Source organism: Somniosus microcephalus, chromosome 3 (assembly GCF_052327205.1).
Source record: "Somniosus microcephalus isolate GS21.2 chromosome 3, FLI_Smic_1.0, whole genome shotgun sequence".
NCBI classification, from domain to species: domain Eukaryota; kingdom Metazoa; phylum Chordata; class Chondrichthyes; order Squaliformes; family Somniosidae; genus Somniosus; species Somniosus microcephalus.
In genome coordinates this window covers 177,761,068-177,785,255 of record NC_140989.1, presented here as the reverse complement: position 1 = coordinate 177,785,255, position 24,188 = coordinate 177,761,068, and the positions used below count along the sequence as shown (strand labels likewise).

Sequence of the window (24,188 nt, the reverse complement as noted above, 5' to 3'; positions counted from 1 at the left end):
TCACAAACCCCATCATTGCATTTCACTGAAATCTTAGTGCCAATACTGCTTTTCGATTTTCTTTTGTCTGAGTTACTTACTTGTGTATTGAGATTTCTTTGTTACAACTTCAGATTTGTTGAGACTCCATCCCTCTCCCTGGCAACTGTCTGAGGCTGAATTAGACAGTTTGCAACGTTGGTGTTGTAGGAGTCTACGTACTCCTAGCAAAAAATACTGAACTCGGTGAGGTTCAACAGAAAAGGTTTAATTGTTGAGGCTACATGTTGAACACAAAATGGCGTCAGAGACTACACCAAGTCTGACTGCTTTTCATCAGTCCACAGCTTCGACTGCTCCTCCCCCGCTCTGGGCTTAACTATGTTGCAGATCGAGTTTCTTAAAGGTGTGATCCTTCTTAAAGGCATGACGCCTGATTTATAGTCTACGGATCGAAAAGCGGATTCTGTCCTTTCTGTGATCGGTACGCCACACAGCTCCCCCCAGAATCCGCTAGTAGGGAGTGTACAAACCGGCGTGGTGGCTTGATGGCACGGCCGGAACGGCTCTTGGCGGTTGGTGTCAGGAGCGGGGCGGTCGGACGCGTCGGGCTCTTAGGCAGTCTGCCCCGCGGTGGGGGTTGGCCCACTTGAACGGGTTCGTCGGGCTCTAGGTGCGCCAGCTTGAGCCGGTTGACCGACACCTTGTCAGTTCTGCCGCCCACTTCGAGGAGGAAGAACTTGTTCCCCGTCTGGAGTACCTTGTAGGGTCCGTCGTATGGGGGCCGTAGAGGTCCTCGGTGGGCGTCATGGCGCACGTAAACAAATTTGGCCATGTGCAGGCTAGGTGGTACGCGGGTTGCTGGTTCGCCGTGCCGGCCGGTGGGTATCGGAGCGAACTGTTGTGCTCGGTTGGCGAAAGCGCGGCGTTGCTGGTCAGCCGACCAGGGGGTCGTGGCGGTGGGCAGGAACTCTCCGGGTACGCGCAGCGGCTGGCCGTACACGAGTTCCGCCGCCGAGGCTTGCAGGTCTTCCTTGACTGCGGAGCGTAGGCCGAGTAGCACCCACGGGAGGCGGTCGATCCAAGCCTCGTCCTCGAGGCTGGCGCGGAGGGACGCCTTCATGGACCTGTGGAATCGCTCGCACAGTCCGTTGGCTTGGGGGTGGTAAGCTATGGTGCGGTGAACGGCCACCCCGAGGTTTCGGGCGATGGCGGCCCACAGATCAGAGGTGAACTGCGGGCCTCTATCCGACGTCATGTCGGAGGGGATGCCAAACCGAGCAACCCAGGTACCGATGAACGCCCTCGCGATGTCGGCGGTGGTGGTGGACGTCAGTGGAATGGCCTCGGGCCAGCGGGTGGTACGGTCCACGATTGTCAGCAGGTGCGTGTGACCTTGTGATGGCGGCAGGGGGCCGACGAGGTCGATGTGGACGTGGTCAAACCTTCTTTCTGGCATGGTGAACTCCTCGAGTGGGGCTTTGACGTGCTGGTGGATTTTGGCTTGAAGGAACCAGGCGGTGGCTAGGTTCTCCCAGAACTCCGGCAGCTTCACAGAAACTGCGTTTGTGTCAGCCATGGTTACGCTTGGGAGTCGTCCTGAGCGTCGGGGTCACCAATGTAGGAGTCTACGTACTCCTAGCAAAAAATACTGAACTCGGTGAGGTTCAACAGAAAAGGTTTAATTGTTGAGGCTACATGTTGAACACAAAATGGCGTCAGAGACTACACCAAGTCTGACTGCTTTTCATCAGTCCACAGCTTCGACTGCTCCTCCCCCGCTCTGGGCTTAACTATGTTGCAGATCGAGTTTCTTAAAGGTGTGATCCTTCTTAAAGGCATGACGCCTGATTTATAGTCTACGGATCGAAAAGCGGATTCTGTCCTTTCTGTGATCGGTACACCACAGTGTCATATTTGACCCCATGATGAGCCTCCAACCACATATCTGCGCCATCATGAAGACCGCCTATTTCCACCTCCGTAACATCGCCCGACTCCACCCCTTCCTTAGCTCATCTGCTGCTGAGACCCTCATCCATGCCTTTGTTACTGCTAAACTTGACTATTCCAATGCACTCCTGGCTGGCCTCCCACATTCTACCCTCTGTAAACTTGAGGTCATCCGAAACTCTGCTGCCCATATCCTAAGCTGTGCCAAGTCCCGTTCACCCATCACCCCTGTGCTCGCTGACCTACATTGGCTCCCGGTTAAACAACGCCTCAACTTTAAAATTCTCATCCTTGTTTTCAACTCCCTCCATCCCCTCACCCCTCCCTATCTCTGTAATCTCCTACAGCCCTCCGCGATATCTGCGCTCCTCCAATTCTGGCATCTCGAGCTTCTCCGATTTTTGTAGCTCCACCATTGATGACCATGCCTTCAGCTGCCAAGGCCCTAACCTCTGGAATTCCCTCCCTAAACCTCTCTGCCTCTCTACCTCTCTTTCCTCCTTTAAGACACTCCTTAAAACCTACCTCTTTGACCAATCTGCCCTAACATCATCTTTTGTAGTTCAGTGTCAAATTTTGTTTGATAACACTCCTGTGAAGCGCCTTGGGCAAGTTTTGTTGTTGTTTCATGTTGTCAAGTTTTTAAAAGGACATTTAAATCCTGAATTACATTATCTACAGTAAAATTCAACCTCAAAACAAATTTGTTGTGCATGCCATGTGACAAATGTTTGGTTTGTTCGAAAGGGTATTTGTTGATTTCTTTGTAATAATAATGGTATATGTATTGGGGTGTTAGTGACTCCTGCACCTGGCTGATGTTCCATATCCCAGTCACACTAAAGATAAATGGTATGAGAGTTTCTTTATACAATAGGAATTCTCAATGTCGTCAATACTTAATGAGGATCCTCATTATGTGTATGCAGATATACTGTGTTCCGTTCACATTTAGTACCTATTTGTGAGTGTGTTCTGGAGGGAAGTGGCATATTAATAAGTTCACAAAGATAAGTACAAATGAGGAGGCCATTTGATCCACCTAGCTCATCCTTCCATAGAAATCTACACCATCTAACTACATTCTGAATGATAGAATTACATAGAATTTTACAGCACAGAAACAAGCCATTTGGCTCAACCAATCTATGCTGGTGTTTATGCACCACACAAGCCTCCTCCCACTCTCTCTACTTCATCTCATCTCACCCCATCAGCATATCCTTCTATTCCTTTCTCCCTCATGTACTTATCTAGCTTTCCCTTAAATACATTTATACTATTTGCCTCAACCACTCCATGTGGTAGTGAGTTCCACATTCTTGCCACTCTCTGAGTAAAGAAGCCAGAGTTTCTGTCTTCACTCCCCTACCTGGAAAACCATTCCAGGTATTAAATAACTTCTTGCATGACTATTGTTCACTGATACATTCTTTAATTTGCCTTTTTCCAGTTTGTGTGTATGACCTCTCTTTCTACAGCCACAACAGTACTTTTAGATTAACCTCCGATTCCACTTGTATACTTAAGGTCTCCTCTCATTCACCACATTTCAAGGCTATAGTCCAACTTTGTCTGGGCTCTTCTCTGCACTGCTTCATGGGCTTGGATGTTTCCCTTGTGCCTCGGTGACCAGAACAGAAGGCAGTATTCAAGCTGTGGCCTGGCTAGAGCTCTGCACACCCTCGGCATGACAGCTTCAGACCTGTACTGTCCTGATTTGGCAATACAGCTCAGCATTCTGGTTACTTTGTTGACTGTTGCTCGGCAATAATTGGACTTTCGGATCTTTTTCAGCTTCTTCCTCCCCCACCCCCCCAGCAACTTCAAGTATAGCCCTATTTTTTCTTCCAGTGCACATTGACTTCCATCTGCTGTAGTTCTGTCAAACTTGCAAGTTTTATATTGGTCTTTGTGTAGTTCCACGTCTGCTTTACTGCCCTATCTCCAACCTCCCTTTCCCCTCAAGTCCTTGAACATGTTGCCTCCCAAATCTGTACCTATTCGACCCAAGTCGAGCTTCAAGCCCCCATATCTTCTCCATCACAAACACGTTTTACTTCCCATCTCCGTAACATCACTCAGTTCTGTCCCTACCTCAGCCAAGCTGCTGCAGAAACTCTTATCCATGCCTTTCTCGCCTCCAGACTCAACTGTTCCAGTGCTTTCCTGGATGGCCTCCCATTCTGCATCCTCTGTGAACCTCACCTTATCCAAAACTCTGCTGTCTGTATCTTGTCCTATACCAAGTCCAGTTTGTCCATCATCCTTGTCCTCTCGACCTACATTGGCTCCCGGTCCTCAAATTTAAAATCCTCATCCTTATGTTTGGACCCCTTCCCTATCCCTGTAGCTCCACTAACCCCACAACCCTCCCTTTTCCCTGCCCCAAACTCTCTTCCTCTGACTCTGGACTCTTGTGCATCCCTCCTCCCTTTGCCCCACCATGGGTGGGTATACCTTCAACCACCTAAGCTTGACATTCTGAAATTCACTCTCTAAACCACTCCATCTCCTACTTTAAGAACCTCATTAAAACTCAGTTCTTTAACCAAGCTTTTGGTCCCCCTTCCAAATAACTCCTCCTTTGGCTCGACATCCATTTTTTGGTTATCCCTCTATGAAGCGTATCTACGTCACAATATAAATATGGGTTGTTTTTGTTGTTGGATTCCACCCCACCCCCCACCCCCAAAAAAAACTTTTAATGTCATCTGCACATTTGACCAACTTGCATTGTTTCTGACTCCAAGTCATTTATGTAGCTTAGAAAGAGTAGGGGCCCCAGCGGGCGCTCCACTCCTATCACTCCACAATTAGTACCTGCTGCTTCCTCTCTTTAAACCAGTTTTTTTTATCCATCTCCAGGTATTACCCAAGATGTACACTGCTTTAAACTTAAGTAGCAGACTTTCATAGGGAACTTTATCAAATGATTTGCAGACATCCAGGTACATTACATCATGGGGCTTTCCAACATCCCCATGGGATTTCACTTCCTCATGTTGCCTTGTTTCCAATGCAGTGAGACTTTCTCTGTATTTGCCAATTCCCCTGCATATATAATGGACTGCACTGTGCTTTATTTTCTAATTTTTAAACTTCACTGTATTCAATATGATAGTAATATTGCATAAGTTGCATGCTTGTGGTGAGTGTAGCTGCCAGTGAAAAGATTAGCCGATGATTAAAAATGTGTAGTACTATAAGTGGCCTTTTTGCTAAGGGCAAGACAAGTCTCTTGGGCTCATTGAAGCTCATTCCTCTAATATTTTAGCTGCTATTATAGTATTCAGCTTCAATTTGAAAGTTCCTAATGTTTTTGTCTCTAACACCCTGCCCGGTAGATTATTCCAAACATTTATCATTTAGCTGCCCAACTATCCCCAGTAAAAGAGGAATTGCCGCACTATCGGAGGTGCTGTCTTTTGGCTGAGATGTTAAACCAAGGTGCTGTCTGCCCTCTCGGTGGATGTGAAATATCCCATAGCACTATTTCAAAGATGAGCAGGGGAGTTCTTCCCAGTGTCCTGGCCAATATTTAACCCTCAGCCAAAAGATAATCCATGATAAAAGAAAATGAAGAAGGATGGGGGGTGGGGGGGGAATAAATAGAGGAATGATAATAGGAAGTGAAAGTGGCAAAACCTGCCACAGGGAATTGGAAAGATCACCTGGCCCACCGCTAAGCCAGACCTGGCACACTGCTTCCATGGACTCCTCCTTGTGATCCAGACAAACACCAACACCATGGGCAAGCTCCTGGAGTTTCTTTCTTCTCCTTATTGTAGATGTATTCCATTGAAAGATAATAGGAAAGCGAAGTATGGAAATTGAAAATGTTTTTCCAGAGGTTTTTGCTGTAGGAAATGGTAGCATATCCTTTTGGATACTTGGAGGAATTGGAGATGTATTTGAGTTAGTAAGTCTGCATGTGGCCGATAGCATGCATTCATGGTTACCTTACCTATGGAAAAAATGGAGACACAATCAAAAGGTCAGTAATAGAATTCCAAGTTTGCATCATTGAACTATGAAGAGAAGTAAAGGAAATTAAATCTATTCTGGGAAGGTGGGAGGAGAAAGAGATCCAGTCATTCATGATGAATTAAATTTTACTTCAATTGAGAAAATATTTTCTTGCCTGAATTTTCAACTCATGGCACAGGTGGCAAATACTTTATGAAGCATTTGAATTGATCTAATCTTCAGCAGAGTGGAGAGCAATGTGGGTTTGATGTAAGAAAATAGAAACTGGTCTGATCGGATCCTGAAACGGGGGTTTGTTGAGGGGAATGACATCATCTTGTTTTCTACATTCTTATGTTTTTAAGTTGCATGATGTAGTATGAATTAGGCTGGCCTCTTTATCAAAGGGTAAAAATACCTTATAATGCACTAATTTAGACGCCTTTTGGCAACTTTTTATCTGGAAAGAGAGGCATGTTAAATTCATACCTCCTTATCGTCAGATAATATTGTCTATATAACTGCTGAGCTTACAGCTGCATAAAGGTTAATGTTACAGCTGGAGGCAGAAAAACACACTGTAGAGATGCAGGTTCTGAAATTCCTGTTGCGGAGTTAGTTGAACTGTTCTGAAGTAATGGCCTGCCCTACCATGTGCTAGTTTACTCAGGTTCACATACAAGAAGTTATTCGCTCACTCCTGCTCATTTATTAGCATTCCAAGGATTCACTTTGCACTAAAAAAAATTGCCTCCCTCTAGCAGCAGTGATCCTCAAATTGCTATGCATTTGAAAACTATGGGCCTGAATTTGCGATCGGAGGCTTCCTGTGGGGAAATACCTCCGACCGCAAATAAAATCCGCTCCTAACTTCTGCCTCAGGATCCATGGACACTCGCGCTTCTGGGCCTCTATGCGTAGACAAGCGTGGAGGCCCAAGGGTGCAGGCGGTTCGCAAGTGCCCCTGGGATCACGTGGGCCGGCCCAAACAATGAAAGAAGGAGGATCCCCATTCAAGCTTATGGGGATTGCGTATGTATGGAATTCCCATAAGCATGAATGGGGATCACACAAAAATCACATTTACATACCAAATAAAAAAATTTTTAATTACATATTTAAAATTAATTAAAATACAATTTAATTAAACATTTAAGACAAAAATTTAATTTTTTGAAAAATAAATTTAAACATTTTAAAGTGGCTAAAAATAAACTTATTTTACAGGTGTTTTAATGTTTAAATAATTGAAGAAATTATTTTCATATTCATTTAAACTCTAACGCTGGTAAAAGCTTTTTACCAGGCGTAAGAATTTAATGGGCATTCGTTAGGCAGTAGTTAGGCAAAAAAAAACTTTCCCGGGGATGGCTATGATCTGTCAAGGAGTCTTGACAGATCACAAGTTCCAGGTTTTCGCGCATGCACTTTGATGCCCAATTGAGACTGGACTGGAGGAAACCTAATTTTCCTCACAACTCTTGGGGTAGTTTTTGACTTTGCGTGATAGTGTAAAATGGATGATAGCGAATTGGCAGCTCGTTTTACATCGATCCTGATTTTTTTATTTCCATTACAGTCAACGGAAATAAAAATCAGGAAAGATGTAAAACGGGCTGCCAATTCGCTATCACCCGTTTTCCACTATTGTGCAATGTCAAAATCTACCCCATTGTGTCCAACAGAGAAACTTGCATCCTGTTAGTCAGGCCTGTATTCAAACCCGTTAGTGAGCGAACAGTGTGCTATTTCATTGTACCCCCACCCCAGTCCCCCATTTTAAATTTATAATGAGCAAGAATGGAGATCTCAACAGAACCACATTTTTATTATTATGCAAAATCTATTCTGCCCATCAAGTGAGATGGATAGCATTCAAGACGTAAGTTATGCTTCTGTATTAGACCTGGAAGAGAGACTCATGGTGGCAACGAGCAGCTGAACACAACCATGTCTCAGATCTGTACTACTTATACAGTACGCACATGTGAAATTCAGAGTCCTGTCAGACCAAAGTGATTCTGCTCAGGTTTACAATGAGATGTGCAGGTTTTGAAACATCATTACAATAGGATATAGGTTAGTAAAAGAAGATTGTGGAGAATAAGATAAAAAGTTTGACATTGCACCCGGAGATGTAATTTAGACTGTCATTCACAGATGTTACCTCTGCCGTGTAAAAAAAAAACCTGTGGATTCTTCTTTTATTCTTTAGTCTTAAAAGTTGTACAGTTTTACTTAATTTCACAAATCGTTGTGCGTTCTGGGGAGCATCATATGCATTTCCGAATAAACTAGGTGTGAAATCTTTTGCGAAGGCTCGAGAAGCAATTTCTTTCGAGTCGCTGTCGGATGTTTCTGGATTTGTGCGTGAACAATTCTGAAACTCTAACGCAGCTTCACACATTCAAAGACCAGGATTCATCACCTACAATTATCAGGTTAGACACCACGCAGAGCAGTGTACTGTAAGGCCACCATTGGCCAATAACATTGTGTTATGTGTTTCTAGCATCTGAAATTTTAATAAACATTTATCCTGGAGTTAGGAAAAGCCATTTTTTCTCATACAGTATGGGAAGAATTCCATTAAAAGCCCTTCAAAAATGTTAGCAGGTTTGTATCAAAGTTGGGACCACCAGTACCCATCTTCCAAAAAAAACACTGTTCTGATAACGGTGCAGTCACTTTTTTTATGCGGTAGCCATAATATAATACATTGAGTAAAATGGATTTTGTGCACGTATTAGCATCATAACTTGGAGAGCAAGCGTTTTTTTATGAACTCTTTGCTGCTTTAATGGTCCTTAACGGTGTGCACTCTCGAGGCACGGCAATATCCTTTGGGCCTCAAGTTTATTTTTACTGCTTCAGGGTTACTCGGGTACAAAAAATTATTTCTGATGCTTGCATTTAGAGCAAAATCTTCTAAACCATAAAATTCGGAACCCTCTCCAGCTTCCAGTGCATACTCTGCTAATATCTGACAATTAACCCAATGATTAAGAAGAAAGGAGTATATTATAGCAGTTACTGCTTTTATTCAGTATTTTTCTTCCTTCACTTTTTACAAAAGATGAGTGGGCACAATACATCATAGCAGCAAACCACAGTGTAGTTAAGGATGATTTCTCCTAATTGTATTTATTTCCATAAATTATCACTGTAATTTGACAAACTACTAATTAATATATAATTTACGGTCCCAGAGGTCGAAACATAACTAAGAAATCAATATTTTATACAAATCAAAAAGTCATGGTAGTAATTTCAGGATTAATTAAATACGTAAGGGTGGAAAATATTCATCTTCCTTGGCTGCCAACTTCATTAATCAGTCCAAGTAGCCTAAATGGATTTGGTCCCCAGTCGTATTGCAGCCAACTGCAGTCACTGGTGCCATTTGTCACCCACATCCTGCAGAGCCCTGGGGAGGCACAGTATCTTTTGAGGTAGTGTGGCGGAGTTTTGTTCATAAGTTCGGTTGGTCTTCAAACTCTGCTTACTCTGAAAATGGAATTTTGGTCAATTCAGCGAGACCATTTTGGATAGCACTTTCCGATTGCTCTATTGTAGTCAAGGTGGGGCCAAGGGAAAGTCCAATCCCACAACGTGAAAGATTGCCTCTTGCAGACTTGCAGCATGGTTCTGACTGCCAGTGTAGCGGTCTTCAGCCTAACCCAGGTGGAGAGGAACATTGTCATTGCAGCTATGACGTGGGGATATAAATCAGAAAATGTTGGTTTATAAAATACAAAACGGAGCTGAAAGCCAAGATTATATTAATATCCATTTCAACACACTTAAGTTCCTGAATAATTGAATTTTTAATTTTCTAATTGGACAGCTGGGGCATAATTGGAGGTGCTCTTAAGGTGTTTAGTTGTATTTTACAACAAATTAATTGATAGGTGAAAAGGTTCCAGATGATTACTTGCCATTCTTACACAATAATTCCAGTAGATGAAGTAAAATCTGATTATTTTAAATAAATGGCTGGCATTTATATCATAAACTTAGCTTAATCGAGATGTGAGTGTATGGAACCACGTCGTACACTTTAAGCATACGTAAAGGTTTAGACATGAGAACACATGCATCTCATCTTAAGCTTGGATTAAGGATGGCAGAGTTGCGCAGCATTTTAATGCTCCAGTGTCTTGTGCCATTGAGGTGCAGGTTCATCTTTCCCTCGCCCGTGACTTTGTGGGAGTTGGACAGTGCTGAGCAGAGGATGTGTGGCCTCAGGCTACTCCTGCGGGGTCCCTTGTGGGTGGTCAGTTACAGAGTATCACAGGCAGAGGCATAGAAGGATGTTCCATCTCTCTTGATCTTCTCAATAGAATTATCATCAGTTGGGCACAAAGATGTAACACAAGCAAAAGAAAAATTAGACTTTTGTTTATTTTTTTAAACATTTTTTTTTTGCCCTATTGGTGTTACAGGAGGAGCAAAACAGAGGCAAACCCAACTGGGAACACCTGAATGAAGACTTGCACGTATTAATCACTGTGGAAGATGCACAGAACAGAGCGGAAATCAAGCTAAAGAGGGCAGTGGAGGAAGTCAAAAAATTGCTTGTACCAGCGGTAAGTACCTTCAGCAATAGATTCCAGTTTCTCCCGGGTAACTTCAGTCTGAACAGTTCTGAGCACAGAATCAGAATCGAATTGACTAAAAATGACAAACAAAAAGTGCATAAAAGGGCGACAGTTTTTTTTCTCTCATGTCAGTTTTCTCCCCTCATCTCCTAAAGGCGTTGACTGCTTGTCAGGGTGTGGTTCCACGCAGCCCCTCCAACACCGTGCCAAAATAACCATTGTTCATGCTGGAACCTTGGCAATGAATGCTGGCAAGTTGTTTGATTGTAGGCGTCACAGGTGAGCCTATCCTACATCTGACATCCATACTTCCAGCAGGGGTTGCTGGTAGATGCAGTAAGTGTTTTTCTTTGCTGCAGTAGAGTGTAACATCACAGAGATCAACTCTCGTATAAAACATCACCAACGTGTGGCACCACTTTTGATGGCATGTGGGTTTGTGGCCACAATCCCCAAAACCACTCAATTCCTTTTATCAGTTGCATTGATGCGAAGATGAGATCTTCACAGGGAGGGAAAGATGATGGCCTAGAAATTTGATGCTGTTGCGGCCATTTTACATGTATAAAACGGATGCCTAAGGGACCAATATGGTGGGCGACATGTACGTGCTCATTCTGCATCCAAAGTGTGCCGCCTGCCATATTAGATAGTACTCAGTTGCCATCCAGGGACATGTCTCAAACTGGTGATTGACCCATTGCATATGCAAATAAGGGGCCTAATGCCTGTTTCAGTCCCCTTTGCCAAATTGGTATGTGAATGACTGCTGCTGTCTATTTTTTTCAGGCGCTCAGCACCTAAACCAGTGGTCCTTCAAGGGACTGCTTGAGGCTGTCACCTGGAAGCCAAGTCAAAAGTTTTTTGACTTACCTTATTGTGGAGCCGGGAGGTGTAGGCATGCTCCTCCCGGCTCCAGATTAAAACCATGGACTGCTGCCAGCCACCATTTCTTCCCAGCCCCCCGATTCACCTGAGGCTTTGCCTGGGGTTGGAGCTGGCCAATCAGGCTGCCCCACCCATCACCAGCAAGCTGCCTCGAAGGCCACGACTGGCACCACAGCTCATTGGCACTATGCTAATGATGCCAGCAGACCAATCCCGCTGCCAGCCTCATCAGGCACTGCACCAGGATCACACCCCAATTCAGGTTCCATTCAATTTCTAGGCTGATGAGTTGGGAGAGTCAGCAACAGGCTCCTCATGGACACTACTTCTCAATGACTTAGGTTGATATTTGGGAGCTGTCATCTTGACCACAGCTGGTATGCATCATGGGAGAGAAATGAAGAATAGACTTACCAGGGAAAAACACACAATGAAACGATTGTTAAGTGTCCTCTCTATTTTAGCAGTTGCCATGGTGCAGGCCAATTTATATCCTCTATTAAGATCACATTTGCTACCTCAGAAATTACATAGGTTTATTATTATTAATCAGTGTTTTGCATTTGTTTGCATATTGGTGAACTTGTAAATTTTACTCACCTGGTACTTACAGGACTGTAAATTCATTGTGGAATTAGAATACAACATAGAGGGAAAAAATCTGGTTGTAACTTTATTCCACTTGCAAAAATGTTTTTGTATTTGGTGGATTTGATAGTCTGAAAATAAAACCAACATTTTACAGTTTTGTCACTGGAACCAGTCTGTATCCTATATTAAAGTAGTTCCCATTGAGGGCTTAAGATTTAGCTCCAGCTTTAGTGACGGATTTGCACTCTCTTCTCGTGACTGGATGTTTAACTTAGTCTCACATTTTGCTGCAGGAATTAGGTTGTATTCTCATAATTGGTTCCGTTAATTCCACTTCAAAAGGCCCTGAGGGCTTTTGATTTTCAGGGCTCAGTAATTCCAGCGTTTCATGGTAGTTTATGGTTCTCCTCTCAGCTTCCTATCTACAACATGGCTAGGCTCCCATTCCTTCTGGTTAAAAGTTTGTAGTTTGTTTATGCCATTCTATTTATGAAATGTAATTATTAAATAAATACATCTAACTTTTAATCTAATTACTGACCTAATAGGGTATAGCGTTATGACGAGGAGCTGTGGGATATAACCTATCATGCTGACTATAATTTGCGTGTGAGATCACTCATTTGATGCAAATCCAAAAGCTTGACACCACCCAGGACATAGCAGTCCATCCATTCCTCCACCACAGTGCACCGTGGTTGCAGTGTGTACTATCTATAGGATGCACTGCAGCACCTCGCCTTCCAAACCCACAACCTCCAACACCTAGAAGGACAAGGGAAGCAAGTGTATGGGAACACTGTCACCTCCAAATTCCCTTCCAAGTCTCACAACATTCCAACTTGGACATATATCGCTGTTCCTTCATTGTCGCTGGATTGAAGTCCTGGAACTACCTACCGAACAGCACTGCAGGAGCACCTTCTTCATATGGACTGCAGCGGTTCAAGAAGAAGGCTCACTATCACCTTCTTGGGGACAGCTAGGGATGGGCAATAAATTCTGGCCTTGCCAGGAACCCATATCCCAAGAATGAATAAAAAAGAATAACCTGCAGTTCTTCATTGTACATCCCTTATAACTGACCTTCCTTATCTATGACCTAGATGATGTCCCTCAATGTAAAAAAAATCTTCAGGTCTGAATGATTAGCAATGATGGATTTTGTACCTGTGTCATCTTGCCACATTGAAAATAGACATCTAGTTTTACATGATTACACCAGATTCAGTTGCGCTTCACTTTTCTGGGTGTCCAGTTCTAAGCATTAATCTTGGCATAGAATTAGTTAAGGATATCACAGTTTTATAACATAAAATCAGTAATGGACAGAAACCTCAGTTTGACTGTTTGATGAGACAGGTTACAAAATAGAAAAAAATTAAAGCAAAAATGAGGTATGAATAAATAGAAATAGTTTTCAACAAATGTTACGTTTATACGGAACTTTATCACATCTTTAATGTCTCAAAGAATTTCAGATTTTAAAAAATTAATCCTCTGGATGTGAGCATCGCTGACGAGGCCGGCATTTATTGCCCATTCCTAGTTGCCCTTGAAGGTGGCGTTGGGCTGCCTCCTTGAACTGCTGCAATTTTTTGCAGCGATTTGATAGGCCAACTCAGGCATTTAGGAGTCAACCACATATAGGCCAAACTGGGTAAGAACGGTAGGGTTCCTTCTAACGCACACTAATAAACCAGTTGGGTTTTTATGAACAGTTTCATGGTCACTTTCACTGATACCATTTTTTTTTTAAACTGAATACAAATTTTCATGGGATTTGAACTCAAAAGGCAGGATTTTAACTTGAAGGCGGGTAATGGTGGGTGTGGGGGGGTTAGATTGCGGTCAGGAGAACGGATTTCCCTCGGATTCTGCCGAATTTAACAGCAGCGCCTGATTAACATTTTTTTTCTGCTTCCCACCTGCAGCCAGTCAGATTGAGAAGCTGGATGACGGGTGGATAGGCCTACGGTACCAAGCCGCAGCTGGGGAGCAGAGCGGAGGGAGGGAGGGGGCTGGGGATTGGAGGGGGTTGGAAGGCCAGGACTAAAGGTGGTGGGGGTGGTGTCGGAAGGCCGGGGATCGGAGGCCAGAGGGGGTCGTCGAGGGGGGGGGAGGGTCCGAGATCGGGGGCCGGAGTGGGGGTCTGGGGCTGGGGCCGACAGTCAGAGGCCAGGGGAGTGACATAGTAGGCCTGGGGAGAGGGGTGAGTGGTGGGGGAGATCAGAGGTCTTGTGGGGAAGGTTGGGGGGTAGCTTGGAAGGGCCGTTGGTGTCCGATCGCAGGGAGTTAGCGAGGCAGGGACGCTGGATCCAGCAGGTAACTGTAAAGGCACTTACCTCCTAGATCCAGCAATCCTTGCCTTCCTTTAGCTGCTGGGTTCCCCGAGGCCTGCGACACCAGGCTGCCCAGAGTTAAATTTAAACTGGTGTTGCAAAAAGAACCACGCAGCCTCACTATAATATTTAAATGGGCAACCTGCCCCCTAGGAGCAGGTTGGCTGCCTGCCACCCCCCACCCCATCCTGCCTCCATTAAAACTGGAAGTGGGCGGGTTCGGGTCGGGATTCAGATTTCTAACACTTTAACCTCCCCAACACAAGTATGCCCGTTTTTGGGGTTTAAATTCCCCCCTTAAGCTCTGAATTTAGTCCAGGCCAGTGGTTTACTCCTCCGTAACATAACCACAACAATACTGTGCCCCACTACTACCAATTTTATAAAAGTATAGTGATTATTGTGTGGGTGACTGTGTATTGTCTTGCTAACCTGAAGATACATTTTGTGCTGGAGGCATACTTTCCCTAAATCATCATTTTTTAAATTCGTTTATGGGATGTGAGTGTCACTGGCAAGGCCAACATTTACTGCCCATCCCTAATTGTCATTGAGACGGTAATGGTGAGCCACCATCTTGAACCACTGCACTCCGTGTGGTGAAGGTACTCCCACAGTACTGTTAGGGAGGGAGTTCCAGGATTTTGCCCCAGCGACGATGAAGGATCGTCCGATATACTTCTAAGTCAGGATGGTGTGTGACTTAGAGGGGAACTTGGAAGTGGTGATGTTTCCATGCGCCTGCTGCCCTTGTCCTTCTAGGTGGAAGATGTCGCGGGTTTGGGAGGTGCTGCCGAAGAAGCCTTGGCAAGTTGCTGCAGTACATCTTGTAGATGGTACACACTGCAGCCACGGTACGTCGGTGGTGGAGGGAGTGAATGTTTAAGGTGGTGGATGGGGTGCCAATCAAGCGGGCTGCTTTGTCCTGGATGGTGTCGAGCTTCTTGAATGTTCTTAGAGCTGCACTCATCCAGGCAAGTGGAGAGTATTCCATCACACTCCTTACTTGTGCCTTGTAGATGGTGGAAAGGCTTTGGGGAGTCAGGAGATGAGACACTCGCCGCAGAATACCTCGCCTCTGACCTGCTCTTGTTGCCACAGTGTTTATGTGGCTGGCCCAGTTAAGTTTCTGGTCAATAGTGACCCCCCAGGATGTTGATGGTGGGGGATTTGTGATGGTAATGCCATTGAATGTCAAGGGGCGGTGGTTAGACTCTCGCTTATTGGAGATTGTCATTGCCTGGCACTTGTGTGGTGTGAATGTTATCTGCCACTTATCAGCCCAAGCCTGAATGTTGTCCAGGTCTTGTTGCATACGGACATGGACTGCTTCATTATCTGAGGAGTCGTGAATGGCACTGAACACTGTGCAGTCATCAGCGAACATCCCCATTTCTGACCTTATGTTGGAGGGAAGGTCATTGATGAAGCAGCTAAGGATGGTTGGGCCTAGGACACTGCCCTGCGGATCTCCTGCAGTGATGTTCTGGGGCTGTGATGATTGACCTTCAATCACCATAACCATCTTCCTTTGTGTTAGGCATGACTCCAGCCAGTGGAGAGTTTTCCCCCTGATTTCCATTGGCTTCAGTTTTACTTGGGCTCCTTGATGCCACACTCGGTCAAATGCTGCCTTGATGTCAAGGGCAGTCACTCTCACCTTACCTCTGGAATTCAGCTCCTTTGTCCATGTTTGGACCAAGGCTGTAATTAGGTCAGGAGCCGAGTGGTCTTGGCGGAACCCAAACTGGGCATCAGTGAGCAGGTTATTGGTGAGTAAGTGCTGCTTGAAAGCATTGTCAATGACACCTTCCATCACTTTGCTGATAATTGAGAGTAGACTGATGGGCGGTAATTGGCCGGATTGGATTTGTCCTACTTTTTGTGGACAGGACATACCTGGACAGTTTTCCACATTGTCAGATAGCTGCAAGTATTGTAGCTGTACTGGAACAGCTTGGCTAGAGGTGCAGCTGGTTCTGGAGCACAAGTCTTCAGTATGACAGCCGGGATGTTGTCACGGCCCATAGGCTTTGCTGTATCCAATGCGCTCAGCCGTTTCTTGATATCGCGTGGAGTGAATCGAAGACAGGCTTCTGTGATGATGGGGACCTCAGGAGACCGATATGGATCATCCACTTGGCACTTCTGGCTGAAGATGGTTGCAAACGCTTCAGCCTTGTGTCTTTTGCACTCACGTGCTGTGTTCCACCATCATTGAGGATGGGGATATTCATGGCACCTCCTCCTCCCGTTAGTTGTTTAATGGTCCACCACCATTCACGACTGGATGTGGCAGGACTGCAGAGCTTTGATCTGATCCGATGATTGTGGGATTGCTTAGCCCTGTCAATAACATGCTGCTTCCGCTTTTTAGCATGCTGTGTTGCAGCTTCCCCAGGTTGGCACTACATTTTTAGGTATGCCTGATGCTGCTCCTGGCATGCTCTTCTACACTCCTTATTGAACCAGGGCTGGTCTCCTGGCTTGATGGTAACGGTAGAGTGTGGGATATGCCGGGCCATGAGGTTACAGATTGTTATGGAATACAATTCTGCTGCTGCTGATGGTCCACAGCGCCTCATGGATGCCCAGTTTTGAACTGCTAGATCTGTTCTGAAACTATCCCATTTAGCACAGTGCTAGTGCCACACAACACGATGGAGGGTGTTCTCAGTGTGAAGACCGGACTTCATCTCCACAATGACTGTACGGTGGTCACTGCTGCCAATGCTGTCATGGACAGATGCATCTGCGACAGGTAGATTGGTGAGGACGAGGTCAAGTAGGTTTTTCCCTCGTGTTGTTTCTCTCACCACCTGCCACAGGCCCAGTCTGGCAGTTATGTCCTTCAGGACTCGGCCAGCTCTGTCAGTAGTGGTGCTCCCGAGCCACTCTTGGTGATGGACATTGAAGTCCCCCACCCAGAGTACATTCTGTGCCCTTGCTACTCTCAGTGCTTCTTCCAAGTGGTGTTCAACATGACGGAGTACTGATTCATCAGCTGAGGGAGGGCGGTAGGTGGTAATCAGTAGGAGGTTTCCTTGCCCGTGCTTGACCTGAAGCCATGAGACTTCATGGGGTCCAGAGTAAATGTTGAGGACTCCCAGGGCCACTCCTTCCCGACTGTATACCATTGTGCTGCCACCCCTGGTGGGACAGGACATACCCAGGGATGGTGATGGAGGAGTTTGGGACATTGGCTGAAAGGTATGATTCTGTGAGTATGACTATGTCAGGCTGTTGCTTGACTAGTCTGTGGGACAGCTCTCCCCATTTTGGCACAAGTCCCCAGATGTTGGTGATTGGGCCAACTGGGCTGGGTGTGTCCGTAGCCAGTGCCAAGGTCGATGTCGTTCCGGTTTTGTTTTTATGTTTCGTAGCGGTTTGTTACAACTGATTGGCCTGCTAGGCCATTTCAGAGGGAAGTTAAGAGTCAATCACATTGCTGTGGGTCTGGAGTCTTATATAGGCCAGACCAGGTAAGGACGGCAGATTCCCTTCCCTAAAGGAAATTAGTGAACCAGATGGGTTTTTAATGACAATCCGATAGTTTCATTGTCATCATTACTGATGCTAGCTTTTTGATTCCAGATTAATTTAATTAACTGAATTTAAATTCCCCAGCTGCCGTGGTGATTTGAACACACATCTCTGGATCATTAGTCCAGGCCTCTGGATTACTAGTCCAGTAACATTACCACTATGCTACCGTTCCTGGTAAATTCAGTAATATTTTAGCAAGACTAAAATGCAGTGATACCCAAATCCATATTAAAGTAGATTGAATTATAAAGTTTCCATGTTAATTTCCAACTTGATTCATTTACATCACATCATGTTTCCATGGTGTGGTTGAATTTCACTGCTGTGGTTTTACTTCCATTTCTGGCTGAGAATCAGTTAATAGAAATCTCTGACCTGAAATGATACCAGAGGGCTGGGTACACAATCAGGATGTTGTGGGAATCTGCGACAGCAATACTGTGCATTGCATATGTCCTGATGCGGACTCAGCTTTTCCATCTGAATGAGAAATTTGGTGAAATTGAGCAAGTGAGCAAAGATTGACTCAGTTGCAACTAATTCTTGTTTCCCTTATAAATGCACTATTTGTGACCCTTCAGTTGTGCTCTGCTAGAATGCATCGCATTCTTAAGCAGTTTCAGAAGTAATTCCTGTTGGTTTGTTCTGGAAATTGAAAACCAAATGCCTTTCGACAAAAAGCCTGCAGAGCTTAGATTAACACAGTCAGAATACTTCAGGTAGTAAACAAACCGCTGCTACTAACGGTGAGGCGATTACACTGCCCCCACCACATCCACTTCCCAAAAGTAACCATTCCTTACAAACTTGATTACTCTGTTTTATTCTTTTTAAGGTGTCCTATCTTGTGCTCAGTCGTCTTATATTGTTTCTGATTAGATTGTTTTCCTTCTGACTGCCTCCTTTCCTGAGACTCTTGCTGTATCCTAGTAATTCAATCTTTACTTCTTTCCTTTAGCACTTGGTCTTTCAGTCACCACTTATACCTGTGCAAATCTGTTTAACCACCCCTTTCTCTCTCCCTGCCAAAATAATCACCTTATAACAGCATTGCAACTCAAATGAAAACCAAACCAATGAAATGTTTGCAAAGAAAATTTCAGAATGGGCTGGATCTTGCTGGAGCAGGGCATCTCACGGCGCATACCGTTGCTTAGATTTATTTCTACATCCTTCAGCTTGAAAATTTTTTGTGCTGTAATTTGCTGGATGGGCAAGCTGAGAACGCAAGGGCAGTGGGGCATCTGGGACCTCGGTGAACAGCGGGACCAATGAACCAAGAGTTAACCAATGAGATTTATGGATTGAGAAAGAAACAGAGGAACGACTGAGAAGGAGGGTGAATTAAGAGTCAAATCAGGTACAGAAAGAGAAATGGAGGGAAAAAAGAGATGAAGGAAAAAAAAATAAGAAAAAAAATTAAATTAAAATTTTTGAATCTCTAACAACAATTGATTATCTGCAGGAATGAGATTGAACCATTTAAATTGTTCGCTTTTTGGGCCAGATATGTTGATTGACATTGCATTAACAATTATCATGTCATTAACAGGGTGCATACGCTCTTAATTACCAGACTTAACTTTCTGTTGCGAGTTTAATGGGCAATTAAATGTGAAAATCCAGCAAATTCTTAAAAATAACGGAGAGGCTAAGGGCGAGATGTTGTTTATGCAGAGCAAATGGAGGAGTGGTATAAATCAACCAGCAAGTTCTGGAGATTCGCAACTCATGGCATATCTCTTAATCCACTGAACTTGTAAGCTGTTTTGCACATTAATAATGGGGTGTGTCGTTAACATGTCATTATTTTTCCAGTGAGATCCGGCTCATTATGTCTCCATAGCTAAGTATAAATGCTAGGAAAGGAACCAAAGGTTTTATTCCTCTATCTCAAAGTTTTAACAAAGAGTTGCTGAAAAAAATGTAATGCATTTCCCTTTTTTATCTTAAATTGAATTTTTTGTTGTTGCAAAGTGTTGCTCTGTACCAGATTTATGAAGAGTTTCACTGCATCAAACAGTCCTCCACCCCCCCCCCCAACTCACCCCCTTTAGCAGTTCACAGTAAAAGTACTTTTTTTAGTGGTGTTAAATGGGCCAGAAGTCACCCAATGCAGTAAAACCTTTGCGTGGGCTGAGCACTGAAGTCAGTGGCCTCTCCGTACACTATAAAATTTGTAGTTTAATGTCCTGCTCTTCTAAAATGTTATATTGTGCTACCAGTTCATTGTGTCTTCAGATTGCCCTTTTCTCTCTTGCAGTGAAAATATTTTGTCAACAGATTTACAAATGAAATAATTATTTGGCTCCCCTACTGTTCTTCACTTTCACGTATCTTGCTCAATATTCCCTGCCCAAAAGCAGCAAATAACTCACCTGCTCTGCACTGGTGAGAGGCAACCAAACTAGCAATCATAGATTCAAAGCTTCATCCTACTTCTCTGGAGAAGCAATGTTCTGCCACACTCCAAACAATACCATTTCAAATTAAGACCTTTATTCATACAAATCTGATCTTTCCTTACAAGTCCAACGCGTTAATCTTCAACTTTGTCTCTCTAGTTTCTCTCCCACCTCTCACTTCCCCTTCAAGCGCATTGCATCCTTAAGAGTCACTTCCTGCTCCCTTGACCCCATTCCCATTCAGCACCTAATGCCCTTTCTGGCCTTCATGCCAGCTGACATTGCAAATGGTTCCCTCTCCTTGGGTACTGTCCCCCTCCCTTTCAAAAACCACCATCATCGCCCCCTTTTTCAAAAAAATAACCACTACAAGCACCAACAGCCTCCAAAGCTGCTCCTCCATTGCTCAGCTCAGTGGGACAACCCTTACTTGGTTCCACCTTTACTTATCCGATCGTCACCAGAGCATCTTTAGCAATAGCTTTTCTTCCCACTACTGCACAGTCATTTGGGAATCACCCAAGGATACATAGCTGGCCCCTCCCTAAATCTCTCCACCGCCTTCTTTTAAAACCTTCCTTAAGACCCGTCTCTTTGATCAAACTTTTGGTCACTCCTAATATCTCCTCATTTGGCTTTGTGTCCTTTTTTTTTTCCTTGTGCCTCTGTAAAGCACTTGGGACATTTTTCTACATTAAAGGCGCGATATAAATGCAAGTTCTTGTTCAGAATGTCCGGAAAAGTTTGTGAAATTCAGTTTAGAAATGTCAAAATAATGTAATCTTTTAATCTGTACTGATACTGGTTCAATTTGACATCAAGTTCTTATTATTTTCTTATCCCACATCACTCACTGATTGGAATTTTCTGAGTGCACAATACACAATGCTGTATCACAACAGAAGCCTCAAAACCTGCTGCAGCACCCTTGGGTATCTAAAATTACTCTAGATTTAACAAACTGACAAATAGAATACTCAACTGCATTCTATTTAAGGGTCAATTTAGCACCACAAATATTTGCAGCATAGTGGAGTGCAGTGCTTCAGAAGTCATGTAACTTATTTACAGCTGTATGGCTCTGAATTCTCTCCACACTCGATGCATATTGAATGCATTGGAGCAAATTACTGTGTAGATGTAACATTGTATGAAAAGGATTGACTCATTGTTTTAGTAACTTCCTGCCAGCCTTGGCAGGACATATGTACTGATCTTTCCAGTTTGGAGATTAGAGCTCAGTACTTCCAATTATATATATTTTAAAAAATCCCATTCTATATGAATGGATGCTGTTCTTTTAGATTATTCTAATTCTTTGTTAATGAAGCAGTAGAAATGCATTTTAATGCATAGTTGGCTGTATGACTGTTGGTACTTGACCCACATCGCCATCATTTTGATTGGGACCTCTTCCCTTGTAGACATCTACAGGCTCCCTCTGTTGAGAAAGCTTTGAGGAAACTGGAGAATCTGGACAACATTCCTGGGGAATCACAGATTACTGGACTAATAATCCAGAGAACCAAGTTCAAATTACCACAATAGCAGTTTGGGAATTTGAATTCGTTTAAAACAAAATCTGGACATAAATAACTGGTATCAGTAAAATTGACCACAATACTCCAGCTGAGGCCTAACCAGAGATTTGTGAAGGTTTAGCATGACTTCCTTTTTTTAAAATATTTAATGCCCCTGTTTACAAAGGCAAGTATCCCAGACACTTTTTTAACTGCCTTATCAACTTGCCCTGCCACCTTTAAAAATTTGTGAATATTCACCCCCATATGCAAAATAATACCATTTAGAGTATACTGCCTCTCCATGTTGTTTCTCCCAAAGTGCATAATTTCACATTTATCCGAATTAAATTGCATCTGCCATGTGTCTGCCCATTTCATCAGTCTATGTCCTCCTGAAGCCTGCTATTATTATGCTCACTATTTACTACGTTGCCAAGTTTTGTATTGTCTGCAAACTTTGAAATTGTACTCCCTATATCAAAATCCAGGTAATTTATATATGTTTATAAAAGATTTTTGGGTTCCCTTTTATGTTGCCCGCTGATCTTTTCTTGTACTCTTTCTGCCCTTCTTGTATCCTTCTTCAATTTCTGTATTCTGCCTGGTTTTCAATTGTATTCTATACCTGACATTTATCATAAACCGTTTTCTGTTTTATTTTAGCCTCTATTTCCTTTGTCATCCAGGGAGCTCTAGTTTTGGATGCCCCACCTTTCCTCCTTATATTAATATGCTTGGTCTGTACCCAATCTATTTCCGCCTTGTAGGCCTGCCACAAGTTAATCTCCTCAAGAGACTGTTCTTACATAAAAGACAACACTGTTTTTCATGTTCGTTTTGGCTTGCAGAGTTAGTGAACTTCAAGCATTTATTTAAGTGTACAAAAGCAAAACACTGCAGATGCTGGAACTCTGAAATGAAAACAGAAAATGCTGGACCATAATTCGGTGAGATTTAAGGTAGTCATGGAAAAGGACAGAGATGGACCAGAAATAAAGGTTCTAAATTGGGGGAAGGCCGATTTTAATATGATAAGGCAGGATCTGGCCAAAGTGGACTGGGATCAGCTACTTGTAGGAAAATCCACATCGGAGCAATGGGAGTCTTTCAGAAAGGAAATTGAGAGAGTACAATGGCAACATGTTCCCGTAAAGTTCAAGGGTGGGTCCAACAAGCCCAGGGAACCTTGGATGTCAAGGGATATACGAGAATGGATTAGGAAAAAAAGGAGGGCTTTTGGCAGATACAAAGGACTAAAGACAGAGGAAGCCCTAGAGGAGTATAAAAGGTGCAGGGGGATACTTAAAAAAAGAAATTAGGAGAGCGAGGAGGGGCCATGAAATAACACTGGTGAGCAAAATAAAGGAAAATCCTAAGGTGTTTTATAAGTATACTAGCTGGAGAGCCTGGCGTTGCCAGGGCTGTTTTGGGGCAGGTGGTTTAAATCGAGTGCCAGGCTTTGGGGCCCTGTCTGTGTCCCTTTGTGAATCTGGTGCTGGGCAACATTTTAAATCGAGTGCCAGGCTTTAGGGCCCTGTCTGTGTCCCTGTCTAGGGCCCTGTCTGTGTCCCTGTCTGTCTACCTTTTAAAAGCTTGAAAAATGAAAGTGAAAGTACTTATAAAACGTTTTTGGTAAATCTTATGTTATTTTTAAAAGAGATACTAACTTTCAAAGTAGTTTTAGCTGGAAGCTGAAGTCATTTGAGCTGGAAGCTGAACAGAGCTGGTAGTGAAACAATGGCTGCCACATCCCCGAGATGAAAACGAATAGTCCCGCCCACACACACACCGATTGGCCAACCATCAGGGGACCGTACTGTAGGATTGGTCAATCGTGACGGAACAGGATTGGTGGAACCTTGACGTCAGTCAATCAATGCTAGCAGATAATGAGTTTAATTTTGAAGGTTTTTTGCATAAGGTGCGAACAATTTTCGTCCGACCGAAAAGTAAATACGCTTAAAAACCGTCTCGGAAGCGTAAGCTTTCTTTGGAGGTAACGCGCGCGTAGGAACGCCCTGTAACTTTCGAGCGCATAGCCCGACAGACACACAGGCGATGACAGACAGACAGAAGGACAGAAGTACCGATTTATATATATAGAAGATATAGATAGATTAAGGGCAAGAGGATAACTAGGGAAAGAGTAGGGCCCATTAGGTACCAAAGTGGCAATCTGTGTGTGGAGCCAGAAGATGTCGGTGGGGTTTTAAATGAATTTTTTGCATCTGTGTTCACTATGGAGAAGGACGATGTAGACATAGAAATCGGGCAGGGGGACTGTGATATACTTGAACATATTAGCATCGAGAGGGAGGAGGTACTGGCGGTTTTAGCAGGCTTAAAAGTGGATAAATCCCCAGGCCCGGACGAGATGTATCCCAGGCTGCT

General features: G+C 44.0%; 1 protein-coding gene across 12 annotated transcripts in view; it reads left to right on the top strand.

Annotated features, from left to right (window-relative positions):
- The window catches only part of qkib (QKI, KH domain containing, RNA binding b), a 736,031-nt gene that overhangs the window by 442,247 nt on the left and 269,596 nt on the right, over positions 1-24,188 (top strand). For 11 of the 12 annotated variants that reach the window (XM_085981974.1, XM_085981972.1, XM_085981980.1 and 8 more), the window contains exon 4: positions 10,347-10,490. The exons of the other annotated variant lie outside the window; for it this stretch is intronic. In XM_085981974.1, coding sequence (XP_085838100.1) covers positions 10,347-10,490 — 144 coding nt within the window. The remainder of the gene's footprint in view (positions 1-10,346; positions 10,491-24,188) is intronic. 12 annotated transcript variants of the gene reach the window in all.